This window comes from Kogia breviceps, chromosome 6 (assembly GCF_026419965.1).
Source record: "Kogia breviceps isolate mKogBre1 chromosome 6, mKogBre1 haplotype 1, whole genome shotgun sequence".
NCBI lineage: Eukaryota > Metazoa > Chordata > Mammalia > Artiodactyla > Physeteridae > Kogia > Kogia breviceps.
Window position 1 is genome coordinate 122,418,952 of NC_081315.1, and position 16,927 is coordinate 122,435,878.

At 34.8% G+C, this 16,927-nt stretch overlaps 1 protein-coding gene across 1 annotated transcript in view; it reads right to left on the reverse strand.

The window, feature by feature from the left end:
• LOC131758469 (bifunctional heparan sulfate N-deacetylase/N-sulfotransferase 4) overlaps positions 1-16,927 on the reverse strand; it is a 256,696-nt gene that overhangs the window by 140,263 nt on the left and 99,506 nt on the right. Inside the window, exon 3 of the mRNA XM_059066616.2 lies at positions 4,443-4,530. Within this exon, the coding sequence (XP_058922599.1) occupies positions 4,443-4,530 (88 nt within the window). The remainder of the gene's footprint in view (positions 1-4,442; positions 4,531-16,927) is intronic.

Below are 16,927 nucleotides of genomic sequence, written 5' to 3' on the forward strand. Positions count from 1 at the left end.
CCAACTCAATAAAAAGATAATAAAAGGCCTACAGATGTGAAAGGAAAAAGTAAAACTTACTTTATTCGCAGATAACATGATTGTACATGTTGAAAATCCTAAAGAATCTACAATGAAAACTATTTTAACTAATAGGTGAATATAGGAAGACTACAAGATTAATATTTTAAAAACCATTTGCTATTCTGTATACTAGGACAGTGAACAATTACAAAATAAAACTCAAAAATGCCATTCACAATAGTATCAAAAAATGTAAAATACCCATAAATTTAAGAAAAATGTCTAAGACCTCTACACTTACTATTTCTGAGACAAATTTTTTAAGCCCTAAATAAATAGAGAGATATGAGTGTTCATGGATCAAAAGACTCAATTTTGTGGCTGGATCAATTTTCCCTGAATTACCTATGGATTCAGATTCTAAAATAAATCTATAGATTCAAAATCTTAGGAAGCTTTTTAAAAGAAATTGATGGATATTTTAAAAACTTATAGTGCTATAAAGCAAAGGACCTAGAACAGGTGCTGAAAACTAGAAATAGAAGCTAAAACTATAAAACTTCTACATGTATTATAGATCTCACAATATATCGTTATCATTTTTGTTTTAAACTGTATGCTAACTTTTGAAGAAATTTAAAAATGAAATAAACTTCTTTTGTATTTACATGTAAAAAAAATCAGATACATACAATTCCATTGTCTGCATTATCAATTTTGTACAAATGTTTGTCTTATATTTGCTATTATATATGAAATATAGTAATTCCTCAATTGTAAGAAGAGGTTTCTAATTTTCTTTGTACAGTGTACCTGGCACAGTCCCATATAAGTGGGTATAGAATAAACTCATTTTAAATAGTATACTAAATGAAAAGAATCATTTGATGATGAAAATTGATTACAAGCTATCTGTATTTCCAAAGCTGGAAAATAAAGCCTGGGGAATAATTCAATATTTTAAAATAATATTTGATTCTTAAAAATACTTTTAAAAGTAATAATAATAATAGGCACTTAAATAGCATGACATGCTATGCACTGTCCTAGATAAGAGAGATATTATTATTCACATTTTGGAGATGTGAAAATTGAGGTACAGAAAAATGATCTGTTTATGTTCACATAGCTAGCGAAGTGTAAGAGACTAGATTTAAACAAAAGCAGGCCATTTCCAATGTCTAGTCTTTGAGCCAATACATTATACAGAAAAGCAAAAGCAAACAAAAGAGAATAAATGTGACACTGTTTTTTACTTTCATATTTAAAAGTTAATAGTTTTATATAAAGATCTGTTTTCTTTATATAAAAATGACCTCATAGAAAAGACTAGTATTTATCCAATTTGTAAATATTATATGAGGTAATTGTTTGATTCATATTCAATTCATTATTAGTTACAGAGAATGGCAATGACTGCCACCAGAAATCATGTCTACAAAAAATATTTGTAGCCTTCCATCCCTACAAGGCATCTTAATCCTGTAATGTCTCCCATTTTTCAACTGAGTTTTTATTGTGCAATTCCAATCATGCTTTAAATATTTCCAGACTAAAATATTTTACTCTGAACTCCAGGCTTTTATTTTTTTACTTTTAATCAACAGTATGTCCTTCCCCTTTCAATTTGGCACCCGTGAGTGACTGACTTTTAGGGAAGGCTTAGTGATATGTCCTTTTTGGGTGAGATTGGTTTTAGCATGTGAAGGACAGAGAAATTGAACAGGAAAGAATACGTGGAAAATACAAATAAGTGAAGCAGTCTGAGAAGGCAGAATCTATCATTATTACAGTGGGCATATGTGATTAAATGTCTTCAAAACAATGAGGCTCATCAATCAGCATCTTCACGCATTGGGGAATCAGATCATCCCGGGAGAGATCTGAGACTCATTATGACAAGGCCATCTTCTCATGGTTACACATCACAATCAAGTGCATAGGTGAGGAAAACACTTTTCTGATTTGTTAAGCTCTCAATAGTTAAACCTCCATATAGGAATGTGACTAGAAAGGGGACAGGCATGCCCTCCCCGTAGTGAATATCATCAATGTTTAACTCCACTCTGGAAGAAACCTTGATATCCCCGAGTGACTAAATTAAGTACTTAATATATACGACTGCACCCTTGAAAAACGTCATGGATGCATTCCAATGATTCTACACATAAAGTAGCAAATCAAATAAAGTTTCATATTTAATGTGAAGGTAATTAAACTTCCAGGACTCACAAATTTATATATATATATATAGCTTAGTCTCTAAAGTGAGTTATCCCACAGCATAACAGGATAGTGTTTCTTCCAGTATTTTTATTAGGTTAGTAGTAACATAAAGAGTCAATAAGGTCCATTTAAGAGATATAATAATAATACCTTTTTTTATTATTGTTGTTTGGTACCTTCCTCCAACAACCGTCCCTGTGATATTTACTAGTGTGTTGTTCATTTCCTAGTGGATGTGTAGCGTGTACATGTTCGGGATTATAAAAAAGAAATGGGAAGTGTTATAACCTGCTATGAGCATTAATGCTGCAAATGTCTGGCAGATTTAATAGGTCTGAATATGAAAAGTATATAAAAGCTGAGGCTGTTATTCAGATATATTTCAGCCAAAAGAATGGCTTTACTTACCCTATACAGCTATTTAAGACAAAACAGTACTGTTTGTGTGTGAACTCCAAATAATCCCATATTTTTTTCCCCAGCATGAGTAGATACAGCCTTTAGAGCTACCTGCTTTATAACTTCATAGTTGGTGATTCTTAGGTCTGAACTCATTTCCTGAGGGGGCTTTTGAAAAGGATTTACAACACCATGTCTATTTTCAAAATTGTAAGCTAGAATTGCTTTGCCTGTGCAGATGTGATGACCCAAATCTTTCTCTGCAAAATGTCCTCTTAAAATATGCAATGATTTGATTTATCAACTGGTCTAAATACAACTTTTCCTTCTATTACTTTAAACAGATTTACATGTTTCAGAACAGGAGGAAAAAAGCATTAAAGAAAAGCCAATAAGAGATTGCTACTTCAATATTCTAATAAATCATGCTGAGCTTCTTTGGGTAAACATTAAAAAGCCTCTTTGGGTAAATGAACTACATATATGATAATAAAAGACTACCTTTGCATGGGATATATATATATATATATTTTTAATATTATTATTATTTTTGAATTAATTTATTTGGCTGTATGGGGTCTTTGTTGCTGCGTGTGGGCTTTCTCTAGTTGCAGCAAGTGATGGCTTCTCTTGTTGCAGAGCACAGGCTCTAGGTGTGTGGGCTTCAGCAGTTGTGTCACGTGGGCTCAGCAGTTGTGGCTCACGGGCTTAGTTGCTTCGCAGCATGTGGGATCCTCCCGGAGCAGGGCTCGAACCCGTGTCCCCTGCATTGGCAGGCGGATTCCTAACCACTGCGCCACTGGAGAAGCTCTGCATGGGATATTTTTGATGAGTCACTAAACTGCATGCATTCATAGAGAATACTATGAAATGTTTTCACTAAGGTACTGTGAAGTAAGAACAATGAAGAGTCCTAAACGAAGCATTTAGCTTTCACCAGAGATGCAGAAATAGAAGCAGATAGTAGGTATCACCCTAATACAGGCTGTAAGACACCATTTTGTGCCATTTTTGTTATTACTATCCGACAATCACTTTTACGCACATAGTTTTCTCTATACTAGTGCCTGACATTGTAATGTTGCTATTCAGAAAATAAGAGTCAAATTCTGGAGGTAAAGATGGGTAAAGAGGTGAGAAATATCAGAACATAGAGTAGTGCACGAACACCGTTCACATTTTGAGAATCTGTTGAGAGGCTGAGACTGAACAGAAGTGCAACTGTGACTAGATAGACATGGAAAGAAATATAAACGTGATTGTGATGGTATTAATGCATGTTGGGCCCAATCACTGTAATATTTTTAAGGAAAATCCTGCAAGGGAAGGTAAATTAAGCAAGATGAATCAAAATCGATTAAATTTCTTTGAGGCTATAAAATTCTTCTCTTATCACTAGATGTTTTCAAAAGGAAAATAATACATACAAAAATGTCACCTGGATTGTCCTACAGTTTAAAAACACTGTCCATTATTATTATTATCATTATTATGTCATTGTCATCATCATCATCGTCATCACTATGCTTCCTACTTAGGCTACGCTGACGCAAGATGCACAGACACACTTAGAACAATGGTTATAGTTTCTTTTACTGAGTTGACAAAGTCAGTTCCCTTCCTCTTTTGCCCTTGATTCTTAACAGTATTTGAAAAAGTAAACAAGTTCATTGATTTTGGATTTGGCTACTCATAACGCACCCAAGTTTTTCCCATAATCAGCCTGGATATTCTATTTCTCCTACTTATGAAACATTAAAAATCCTCTCTCCTATTTATATGTAGCTGCCTGAGAACACAAAGCTCCTTCTTACCTGTGTGGTAAAACTTCCCTGAAAATCCAAGGTTGAAGGTAAAATTTGCAACCTGAGTGCGCAGTAAATTTTGAGTCTCTAGTAATGCCTGAAATAAATAAGAAATTAACATGATTTTAGAAAAATAAATATGAAGATTTGGGATGCCTCTTTTTCAAAAGTGTATGCATGAGTGAAACAAAATGTGGGCTTTGTTGCTTTTTGATGGCTACTGGTATGTGCTATTCATATTTTAGGTATTATAATCACTATTATTATTTTTATTGAAGGTTATGAATTATGAAGCAGTTAAGTCCTAAGCATATTATAAGCGGCTGAGAGGCAATTCTCTAACCACACAGCACTGAAATCATTTTTCATTTCTGTGTGAGACATTTCTTGAATTTCAGATTATCACACTTTTCCTTGGGGAAAATTTTTCAGAATTATTGGATGCAGACAGGTCCTGTATTTGTTGGTAAAGGATAAGAAGTTAACTTTTGTTTGAGTAGCAACTAAGTATTTTACTTAACTGTGCAACCTCCTATCATTTTTAGGGCATAATTATTGAGTTGAAAGCTTGGATTTTTACTTTACAAACTAAACAGCAATTTTTATACTTTATGGGATAATCACAAATGAACAAGGAAAGGACAGGTAGGAAATTGGTAATTCCATAAAGAAATATTCTCTAAACATTGCAGAAATTTTCCTAATTTCTCCTTTTGGAATTATTCTATGTTAATTTCTTGTTTGTAGACAGGATAAGAACATACTGATAATAATCTTTGAGTAAGACTTAGTCCTCTAAATTTTCTGCCAACCCTTCCACTGCTATTGTTCCTATGTCGACATATGTAGTTTAATTCAGAACTCTCTTATCCTTGGGCTTTTTAGTTTGCTTATTGATTTAGAATGCTTTTTCATTTTTTTAATGGAATTTTTGTTTGTTTGTTTTGTGGTACGTGGGCCTCTCACTGTTGTGGCCTCTCCCGCTGCGGAGCACAGGCTCCGGACGCGCAGGCTCAGCGGCCATGGCTCACGGGCCCAGCCGCTCCGCAGCATGTGGGATCTTCCCGGACCGGGGCACGAACCCGCGTCCCCTGCATCGGCAGGCGGACTCTCAACCACTGCGCCACCAGGGAAGCCCTGGATTTTTAAAAGGAGATTTTGTTCTGATGGAAATGAGAAACTCATTTCAAATTAGAGATATGATTAAGACTGATTTTTGTTACTACTATCCATCTTTTAAGGTAAATAAAAAACCAAATGTTTAGACAATTTCTTCTGAGCATAATTTATGGTGGCTAAGGATTTGCTTCAAAAATTTGTGAACCTAACTTTTTATTTCCCCAGAGTTAAGAGGGCTCTCCTGCAATTTGTAAAGAAAAAAAAGAAAGAAAGAAAGAAAGAAATGACCAAATAATTAAAAGGTTGATAAGCTATATAGTTTCTGGTTATCCAAGATTACAGTTATACTGCATGTAATCCTGGCTAACTTATTTAAATATTATCAATTAAATAGAAAGAGGAAAAAATAGACCTACTAGTTTGACTCAGTTATATAAAATATTCAAAAAAGTTCTCATAAAAAAGCAAACTAGATACCAAAAAGAGAGTAGAGTTAAAAATAAATAAATTTATTGAACTAGTTGAGCTTATTGGTAAAGACTGTAGAATATAGCTTTAAAATTAAAAAAATAAAACCATCATGCATCCTTTTTTTTTACACAGTTCCTTTTTCTGGCACTCTTGTTATGTTCAGTGCACAATCCCTGAGCTTTCATATATTGAAATATACATATATATATTTTTAATTCTTCCTTTCCCTGTTCTCCTCACCACTCCAACCACATCCACTCAATTTTCTACCTCTGGGGTCTTGAAGTCATTATTTATTCCACATTTATTTATCCACCATCCATTCTTAAATTCAGTAAATATTTCTTGTAGGTGGATACAGTGTTGGGTTTGGCTAGCATAGTCTCTGTAACCTTGGGCTTTACTGAGAGGGAGAGAGATATTAAATAGAGGGTCCCACAGATGTGTAATTACAAATCATAATAAGTGCTACAAAACAAATCTAGAGCATGTTGTGATAGATGCAATAAGGGATTTAATTTAGACTGGGGAAGTGGGCCTACACTTGATGCTTTCTAAGGGGCCTTAAAAAGATCAAATGATCTATTTTTTCCCAATCAGCTTGCTACCACTTTAGGCAGGCCTTCATATCTTTTTCTTGGGCTTTAAAACACTGTAGACTGCAATACAGTGGGAATACACTGTATTCCCACATCCCTCTATTCTATTTTACACTCTGCAGTCATGCTAACACCCTAGAAGCAGTAAAGGCACTTTACCTTGAGGTCAGGCAAGCCATTCACTTAATGACTCAGCTTGGTCGGTCATTTCACTTCTCACATCTTTTCCCTTATATGTGAAATGGGATCATGCTTAACACTTGTTTCACACTATTATTGTGAAGGTTACATTGTATAAGGCATACAAGGTGCTTAGCTAACTGCCTGGTACATAGTAAGAGCTTGAAAAATGTTGTTAATCATCACTTAATATGTCATTCTCTTCCCACCAATTAGGTATAAATGGTGCTTTCAGATTTCCATGTTAACCTACCTGCATTGGTATTTCTCCAAATCACCCTGTCGTCTGCACTATTCCCCACCTCCTACATTTCTCCATGTTTTTCTCTGTTTTTTTTTTTTGGGGGGGGAAAGTGTCCAGCTGTTCCCAATCACATTTTCCAGTCCCAACCCATTTTTAAAGATCTGCCCAAATGCCACCTTTTTGTATGAAGCCTTCCCTGATGCCTTAAAGCTTTTCCTTTTCTCCTCTCCCAAAGTAAGTTCCTAAATTGTTTTTCTTAAGACTTGAATCATTTTCCACTTTACTATGTAACTTTGTATGTTATTTCTCCTTTTAGTCTAAAAGTATCTGAAGGTTGATCAAACTTTACTCATTTTTACACATGCCATGTTGCTAAATATAGCTTCGTATATGTGGAAGGCATTTAAAATGTGATAGGAGCATATATTAATGCACAGCTGTCAACTGAATTAGTTTCATTTATTTTTATTACTAACATTTTTCTGATGGTAAAATGATAAAAATGGCTCATGGACCATACCATTAAATGATATGGATAGGATCTTGCATTTCATGAGCACATTCATAATATGGGTGTTTTATAATCTTCTATTGTAAGTCGCCTAGTAAGACAAACTCACAGAGGTGAGGGCATATGGATTTTCTTCCACTGGCGCTAATTAGCTATATGAAGAATTTGACAGACCTTTCCATTGTTAAGAGAAGTAGAGTTGTCTAGTCACAGCCTCCCAACATGTAATCTTGATTAATGTGGGAGTAAAATGACAATTTCTGTAAGTAAAAACAAAACAAATGGACAAAAAAAGTAAATTCTAAAAGATTCAAGCTTTCCTACTTCATTGTAACTGAATGTTCTTTGAGTTTCAAAATTCAAGGAAAGAAAGGTTCCATGTCTTTCAATGATAAGAAAAAGAGAGACACAAATAAATATGTATAAAATGGATATAATTTTTAAAAATAAAACTCAGAAATAAATGTAAAAGAAAAACATGTTAAACCATAAAAATTAATGAAGAAATATAGAAAAAATAAAGGATTGAAATACAGGAAAAATGTAAAATGCCAGAGGAAATATCAGACAGGAAAAATACAAATATAAAATTATGAATAAATAAAATATAATAAAACCAAAAAAACCTTCTTTTGGAAAAATTTGTTAATGGACTAGAAATAATGTCTCAATTTGAGATAAAAATCAAATAGTAAAGCATAGGAAATAGTATACAGCTGTATATATACTATTTTTATCTGAATATTTTGTGGGGAAATTTGACTGACTTTTGAAAATATATATAAAATAAAATATATACAGTGTTTGGATAATAAACCTTAGTTATTTTCTTTAATAGTTTATGTCATAAAAATATATATAAACGGCTTTGAAGTTTTCCCTTGCATTATTTATGAAAGGCTCACTAAGTTATTTGATTGGGTATCAAAGAGAATAAATATATAACATTTAAGCAGAAGCAAAAAGTCACTATTTTAACAAACATTACTTGCATTCACTTAATGTTCTTATAATAAGTTCTTCAGTATTTAATAAAGCAAGTCCAACTCTGCCCTACTGCAAAATGTTAAAGAGAACAGTGGTTTTCAAACTTTACCAGACATAAAATTTTCTAGAGGAGGCTTCTAAAATTGTCAGTTCTGGGGACCCACTTGAAGAGTTATTTATTTAATCTGTCTATGATTGGGCCCAAGTATGTGTATTTCATTATAGACCCCAGTTGGCAATTGTTTCCAGGTTACTCATAAGAAATGAAATGAATCACCAGGATGCTTTCCCCAGGCCCATTTTCTGGGTATTCTGAGTTACAGTATAGGATGGAGCCTAGGAATCTGTGTTTTTAACAGTGATTCTTATAGTTTCAAACTGGAGATTATAGCCATCAAAGAACTTCAGGAAATACTGTTAGTACACTATTCATATTTAATTTCAAGGTATATTGCAGATGTCTTAAGCCATTCTGATATTCAGATTGTTTATCATCAGGTTAACACTTTCTCTACGTGTACGTAATTAATAAGTCATGACTGTATACATACTTTGGTATAGGCTTATGTTTTCAGAATTTCAAATCAAATACCAAAGGGTGATAGTTTTTGTTTGTCTGCCTTGGAAAGGTTTTTTATTACATTCAATAACTCAATAAAAATGTTATCTTATTAACAAGATCTTACTTATCTTTTCATCTTACTTACAATATCTTGATGAGGGAATCAGAAAAGGTTACATCTATACTTATTTTCCAGGTGAAAAAACATTGCTTCATGGAAAGTTTAAATGGCCCACCCAGATAACACAACAAGAGGGCCAAAATGTTAAGGCATGTTTGCCTTAACATTTGGTCTGACTTTAACCTCAGGTCTCTCTACAGTAAATCTGTGTGGCCACCCAGTTTGAAACAGACTCGGAATTTCATGAACTTTTGTGCAGAGACTATTTGTCAATGTACAGATGAAAATGAATAGGGCTGACCCAGGGTGAAAGTATGAAGCTTTTGAAGTTTGCCTTTGATAGTTTCTGCCTCCCTTCTTGTTCATCTCTTTCCCCTTAGAAGAAATATCCATTCCTTCAGAAATCTACTCTCTTCCTTTTTTTTTGATAAAATCTTACTGCTCAAAGAGGAAATTGTTTGATATAATTTATAAATTGACAAAAGCTTATTATACCAACATGCTGAGTCTTCTAAAGAATTTCACATGGAACAGTTTAGCTATGATTGTGGAATGGGTGAGTTAATTAAGGAAGAATGAATGTGTACTTCTGATATCTTTTGTGGGGAGAAAGGTTTGGGGCTTGGGGGATCCTTCTGATGAAATCACATTCAATTCGAAGAACTTGCCAGGTAGAAAAACACCATAGTGTTTCAGAGCAATTATCCTCTCGCTTTCTGCCCACCACCTAAATGTTCCACTGCTATCTATCTTCTCTCACTTAAGTCTCCAGGAAGCAAGGAATCTGGAACTCTCTGGGCTCTCTACCTCCTTGTGCTATTATTCATTCATTTATCCATTCAAACAGTATTGACTGAACCCCTGCTTCTTGTTTTAGGCATTCTTCTAGGTACTAAGGACACAGTAGAGAATGGTAACAATAATATCTAACATAATTGTGTTAGGTACTGCTAGGTACTATGAGTACTATGAGAAGCACTCAACTTGAATTATCTCTTTAAATCTCTCCATGATCCCTTGGGCTTCCCTGGTGGAGCAGTGGTTGAGAATCCGCCTGCCAACGCAGGGGACACAGGTTTGAGCCCTGGTCCGGGAAGATCCCACATGCTGGGGAGTAACTAAGTCCGTGCACCACAACTTCTGAGCCTGTGCTCTAGAGCCCACGAGCCACAACTACTGAGCCCGCATGCTGCCACCTAGAGCCCATGCTCTGCAACAAGAGAAGCCACGGCAATGAAGCCTGCACACCACAACGAAGGGTAGCTCCCGCTCGCTGCAATTAGAGAAAGCCCGTGTGCAGCAACGAAGACCCAACACAGCCAAAAATAAATAAATAAAATAAATAAATTTATTAAAAAAAATCTCTCCATGATCCCTTTATTAACACTATTTTACAAGTGGGGAAAATAAATCGCAGAGAGCCTAAATAAGCTACCTACGATTATGGAGATAGAAAGTGTCTGCCAGACAAAACCACTATATTTGTTGTTTTCATGGAGCTTACATTCTTTTTAGACATGCAGATGATACACATGGCAAATCAATCAAATAATTATTTAATTGAAATTATTATTAATGTAAAAATAATTATAGTATATGCTAATATTGAAACTAACACAGAGTACCTACATTTTAACAGGATAGGCAATGAGTTGTATGAAGGTCTTTCTGAAACAGTGGCAGTTTAGTTGAGAGAGAGATGAGAGGCCAGCTATGTCTAAAACAGGGACTCCAGAGCATGTGCTCCAGGCAAGGGGGCCAGTGAAAACAGGGTTCCATGTCAGGAAGGACCTGGCACCTTTTTAATACACCACCCTCTACTTCACCTCACATAGGATATGATTTACATTTTAAATTGATTTCTCTGGCTACTTGCTGATAAGGAATTGTAGGAAAACTGGTAAGAAATGGGGGAAATCATTTAGGAGGATTTTGCAGTAGTTCCAGTAAGAGAAAATAAAGGCATGGCTTCTACTGGTGGTACTGGGAACGGAAAGAAGTAAATAGTGTCATTATTGATGGGCCGACGTGGGAAGTAAAGCTGAGTGATTTCATTAATGCTTCAGATTTCTGACATTCGATGAAGTGAGGGAAGAGTTGAGATAGGTTTTGAGGGAAAATCAACACCTCCATGGCTACACGAAACATGTCTTCCCCACAGCAGGATGGCTATATCGTTGCATCCTCTACATCACCGCTAACAGGAAAAACAGAGTTTAAAGTCTCACATCGTCATTGTTTTCAAACATTGGTACCCATGATTAGAGGTAACTGCACAAGGAGTGTATATATTAGCAAGAGGAGTGGTCTCATAGTACAGGGAGTGCTTTTTGGATACCGGAAGGTTAAACATTGATACTGATTAAAGATACAGGCAAAGAGAAGAAAAAAATTGAAAATTAGTTTGACCTTGTAAAATAATATTAATTCATGTCACGCATGTGAAGAGTCTGCATTTTCTGCGTGATTATCAAAGAACACAATGAAGGTTATATAAATCATTAAACTTGAAGTGCGTTTACAGTGTTGTAAATTTTGATTGTATCAGCAAAGCACTCCATGTGTCTTTGACTCCCTTCCCAGTGGCTATGGATTGATTTGTTTTGTGCCTTAAACTGTGTTACGGGGGAATATCATTGGCATCTCTGTGTCCACAGAATTCTAAGCCACTGACTTCAGTCCATTCTGAAAGCACGTGAGATGAATTTCTGCTTCTGCTTTCTGATTAGCACTCTGGCTCTCTCCCTGGGATCAGAAAAATTCCATAAAGGTGGTGAATTACTGCCCAGTTCTTAAGAGCCCCAGTGTCTCTTCAGCCATATTCTCAAGTTCAGCCCATAGAGGTCACCTCAAACCGTGAGTATGCCCTTCTCTCTGTACCTCTGTTTCCATGTTTTTCATGTTCTACCTAATTGATTGGAAATTTGAATCAAATAAATAAATTTGAATCAAATATGAACTCGTATGACCCTTCAGATAGTACTACTTGAACAACTGGCTTTTTCCTTTATAAGTTACTTTTTCTAAGTCTCGTCTTCAATTGTATTATTTAATTTACTTTTTCTATAAGCTTTGCTCCCAAGTCTCCATCATGGCCTGCAAGAATTTTTGAGTTGTAAAAAGATAAACATAATGTAACTTTAGAATTCATGGTTCATGAAGCATGATTATTTCCTTAAAAGGATTTTATAAAATAATGGCAAGAATAACTGTCTTATTTTCCCTAGGCCCAAATGTTTAAGTAAATGATAACGTAATAGTGAGATAGAACTATCTTACATGAGGACTTCTTCGGGGATGTGGAATGAAACTGGTCATTGTAAGCCCAGTGACTGAAAGATGGCTTCAGGAATCAGCAGGAATCAGAGAGCTGAGAGAAACATACACATACACAACAACATAATAATGTCAGACCTTTATTAATTAAGGATGGGAGCAAAGTTGTTTTAACTCAAAATATTTCCAGAGATTCTAAGTAAGGATCTGCACTGAACTGGGCCCAAATTCTCTCTGTGTTAGGTTGAAACTTTAAAATATAACCTGAGTCACCCTGCATAATCCTGAATTCTGTGTTGGAGAGCCTACTTGATAGAAATGCTTTGTCCTGCTGTGGAAGTACCAAAGCAGACACAGAATCACCTTTGGAGCTAGCTTGGGGTTTCTGAAGTGTGGAAGCTTGGGCTGCTTTCAATAATGAGTCATCGTGGGCTTCCCGGGTGGCGCAGTGGTTGAGAAGCTGCCTGCCGATGCAGGAGACACGGGTTCATGCCCTGGTCCGGGAGGATCCCACATGCCGCGGAGCAACTAAGCCCGCGAGCCATGGCTGCTGGGCCTGCGCGTCCGGAGCCTGTACTCCTCAACGGGAGAGGCCACAACAGTGAGAGGCCCGCATACCGCAAAAAATAATAATAATAATGAGTCATCATGGATGATTTTATTATGTAAGAGATGATAACCAGTGAAACAAGAGTTCCTGATTACAGATTTCCAAATGGTGATCCATGGGTCACTAGGTCTGTAAAGTTTAACAGTTCCAAGAAAAAATAATTCCATGTTCAAAATGTTTGGGAAACACTCTGTAGTATATCCCTATTGGGAGGTTCTCAATTCACATTTACATGCTAACTTCTTTAGTAGAAAAAAATTTGTACTTGATTTCTCTCAGCTTTTTCCCCAAACTATTTGCCAGCAACACACACTCCTACCTGCCTAATTTTAAGATACAGACTTAGGAAAAAAACATTAAGTGGATGGCTAATACCTTGGAGGTAGAGGTATTTCCTGGGGTCATGATATCCTTGATCAAATACAGTTTCCTATTTAGTATCCAATGCAAATTGCAAAATATAATAGCTGTAATTTTACATGAAATGTGGTTCTGCATATGTATTCAGTTATGTAATCACATTAACTCTCTGCATGTGATCTGTAGAAAAAGAGGACTTTTCCATTATTCCAGGATTTGTCCTCCCACAAGAGCTTCAGATAAAAATCAGTTTCTTACTATTATGAAATTGTGGAAATATACTTAGAAAATAATTACCCTTTTGATAAACATGATGTTACTTCTTGGAGCATCTTATTCTTGTTGAAAACTTATTAAAAAAAACTACTAAATTGTTTTCATTACCTAAATTATGTTTTACTTCATGATCCCCAAACAAAAAATTCTCATTTTATTTTCTAGGCCTTAAAAAATGTAGGCCTCTCCAGCAGCTGTCTCCTTAATCAAGGTCAGGTACTGGCATCCTTCCTTCCTTAGGAATCATGCTCTGCCTCTGGTCACAATCTCCATGTCTCATTCTCCATCCTCTGGTCACTCAGTACAAGTCTAGGGCCTCTTACAACAGTTCCTGGCACTACGCAGATATTCAGTAGTTGTAGGCTGGTGTTGTAACTGACCTCCCTAATTTCATCTCTAGAAATACCCTCTGCTCACATACAGTCAGGAATCTCTTCAAAATGTCGAGGTATCAGCTTATTATCTATCATCATCTTTCATTCTTTTGCTTATTAGCTCTCATTCTTTCATTAAATATTGTGCTGTAACAATTCCAAAATATTTCTTGAGCACAGAAGGTGTACACTCTATTCTCAGTTTTATACAACTCCCCATTCTTTCATGGATGCACCCTAGAAACACCTGAACTCTGTGACAGATTTTTAGGATATTGGAGACAGCCTTCAGAGATTCCTGCCATAGCTTTGGCAGATATGTCAGTTCTATAATAATTCTCCTAAAAATGTCCTGGAACCACAGAAAGGGAGTTCTGAGGATGGTAGATATTCAGCATTTTAATTTCAGTTTTATCTCTACAGCCATTTCATTAAAGATTAAAAAGAAAAAAATTTACTTTCTTGTCAATTTCCATCATTCCTGTCCCACAGGAGCAAGGGATACATTACTGAGAGTATCAAGGGATGTCCGCAGGTTTTTATCCACTTTTTCTTAGTGAGGTATAGTCTCTTCCTGTCTTCTCTGTGATTTCACTCACAATTTCTCTCTACTCAAAGTATAAATAAATTTCAGGTTAAAATCCGTATGATCTTTCCAGTGGCCAAACTTTTCCTTTCACTAGAGTTATTTCTTTAAGATTATACTTGAAAATTACAAATCATGTTTTAACTTTATTACTATCTTTCTGTTATTAATTTTAAAGGAACCAAAGCTTTGCCTTACTTTTACTTGCTACATTAATAGAGTCAATCTTATCAATCTGAAGTTACCACTGGGGCAGAGCAAGTTGATAATGGTGAAAATAGCTGTGTGCAGTAATGATTCAACTGATTGATATGCTGTAAGTGATCTGAACAAAGATAAATCATTGACTTTATTGGCTATTGAAAAATTGCATAACACGTGTAGGATATGTGACATGCTAATATCTATCTATCTATCTATCTATATATGTGTGTGTGTGTTTTATGTCCCACAGTGAATATATTTGTCTTCTTTCTGAATAAGGATATCTATTTTTAAATACATAATTGGGCTAATAGATGAATAAACAGACTGCATCTATTAGCAAATTTATAATTTATCATCAGGGTGTACTCTATTAAGGTGGTACATGATAACTTAATTGTTCAGACTTTTAAAAAGGATCATTACTTCAGAATATTGACATATTTGGATAAAAGGATAGGAGTGTCAAATTAAAAAAATCAAGAACATTCCCTTGATGGCTTAGAAAACAAACAAAAAAAGGTTATTACTGATAATAAAATTAAGACTGCAATGTCATTAGAATTTTTCATTTAGTCATTGTAATAGCATAAATTCAGTATTTAGTTTATTTAACAGGTGAAATGAGAAAAATTTATTTGTAAATAAACACATCTACCTGTAGTAACCAAATAGACTTTAAGTAAATACCAAAAACTTTATCTCCATAAGGAACTGTACTCCAACAAGCATTTATCAAACCACTGGTATCTTCGAAGCTGTCTCCTAGGTCTTGATAATACACTGTGCCCCTTTAAAAATTATGTAAATAAGTAAATAGTCTCTGTGTAAATAAGTAAATAGTCTCTGTGTAGAAACATTTCTGTGTCTTATTTTCATGTTATTTTATCATTTTGAATAAATCTGGGTTAGTTAAAAATTTCATGATCAATTCCATAAACTTCAGAACATTTTTCATATGCTACATAGCTTAATATTTTTCAAATGCACATTCAGATACATATATTTTAAATGCATATCACAAAAATCATTTCCAAAGGCTAAATATCAAATGATGCGCCAAATTATATATATTGGAGGCATTAAATCTTCTTTCTGTTTAAGTTCATATGTAGTAGAATCTTCTCATTATTCTGCCAGTAAGGAAAAGATGCATTTATTTGTAGTTTTCAAAAAAATCAATATGAAATATACGTGTCATTATCTATATAGATTTGGTTATAGAACATAACCAAAGTATATTACCATTCATAGTATAGATATTTTAAGGTGGATTTTTCCTGTGTGCTGTAGACAAATTATCTTTCAGCAAGTCTCTCCCTCCCTCTGACAAAATTTAAGACTTTTGAAAATAAAAAGCTCCTGTGAGATATTATTATCGCCTCCTCAAGCTCAATTCTATTTAAAGCCTAATTACGATTCAGGCTCTTAACAAAACAGTCTTGACATCATCTAATGAACACCTACTAGTCTACCAACTCTGCTTTCTGGTGAATGAAGGGAAACTAGTGATATATTCATAAAGGAGACTGACAAAAACAAAAATATACTAATGGTAACATTTTCCGTACAGTTCTCATTTTCCAACACAAGAAGGCAATATTCAAAATATTTTCTATGTAAAAGGTATCCTTTAGAATTCTATGACTGACTTTATCCACCTTTCACAGTATATTTTTTATACAGAATTTGGCTATAATTTAATTTTAAGAAGGACTCTCAAATAAGTGAAATATGTTATTGTATTTACTCATGCAGGAAATATTTGAGTAGCTAATATTCCAGCTGTTCTACGTAGTAGAGATTCAGCTTTGAACAAAACAAAGTCCTTTCTTTAGGAGTTTATATTCCAGTGGATGAGACAGACAATAAACAAAGATATGGTGCAGTAAGATGACAGTACTAAGAAGCCATTAGGGAGTTTTGAGCAGGCAGAGATATCATGTTCATCACACCTTGAAATCTGGTCATTGTATGAAGAATTACCTGGGTCAAGGAGGACATATATGGAAGC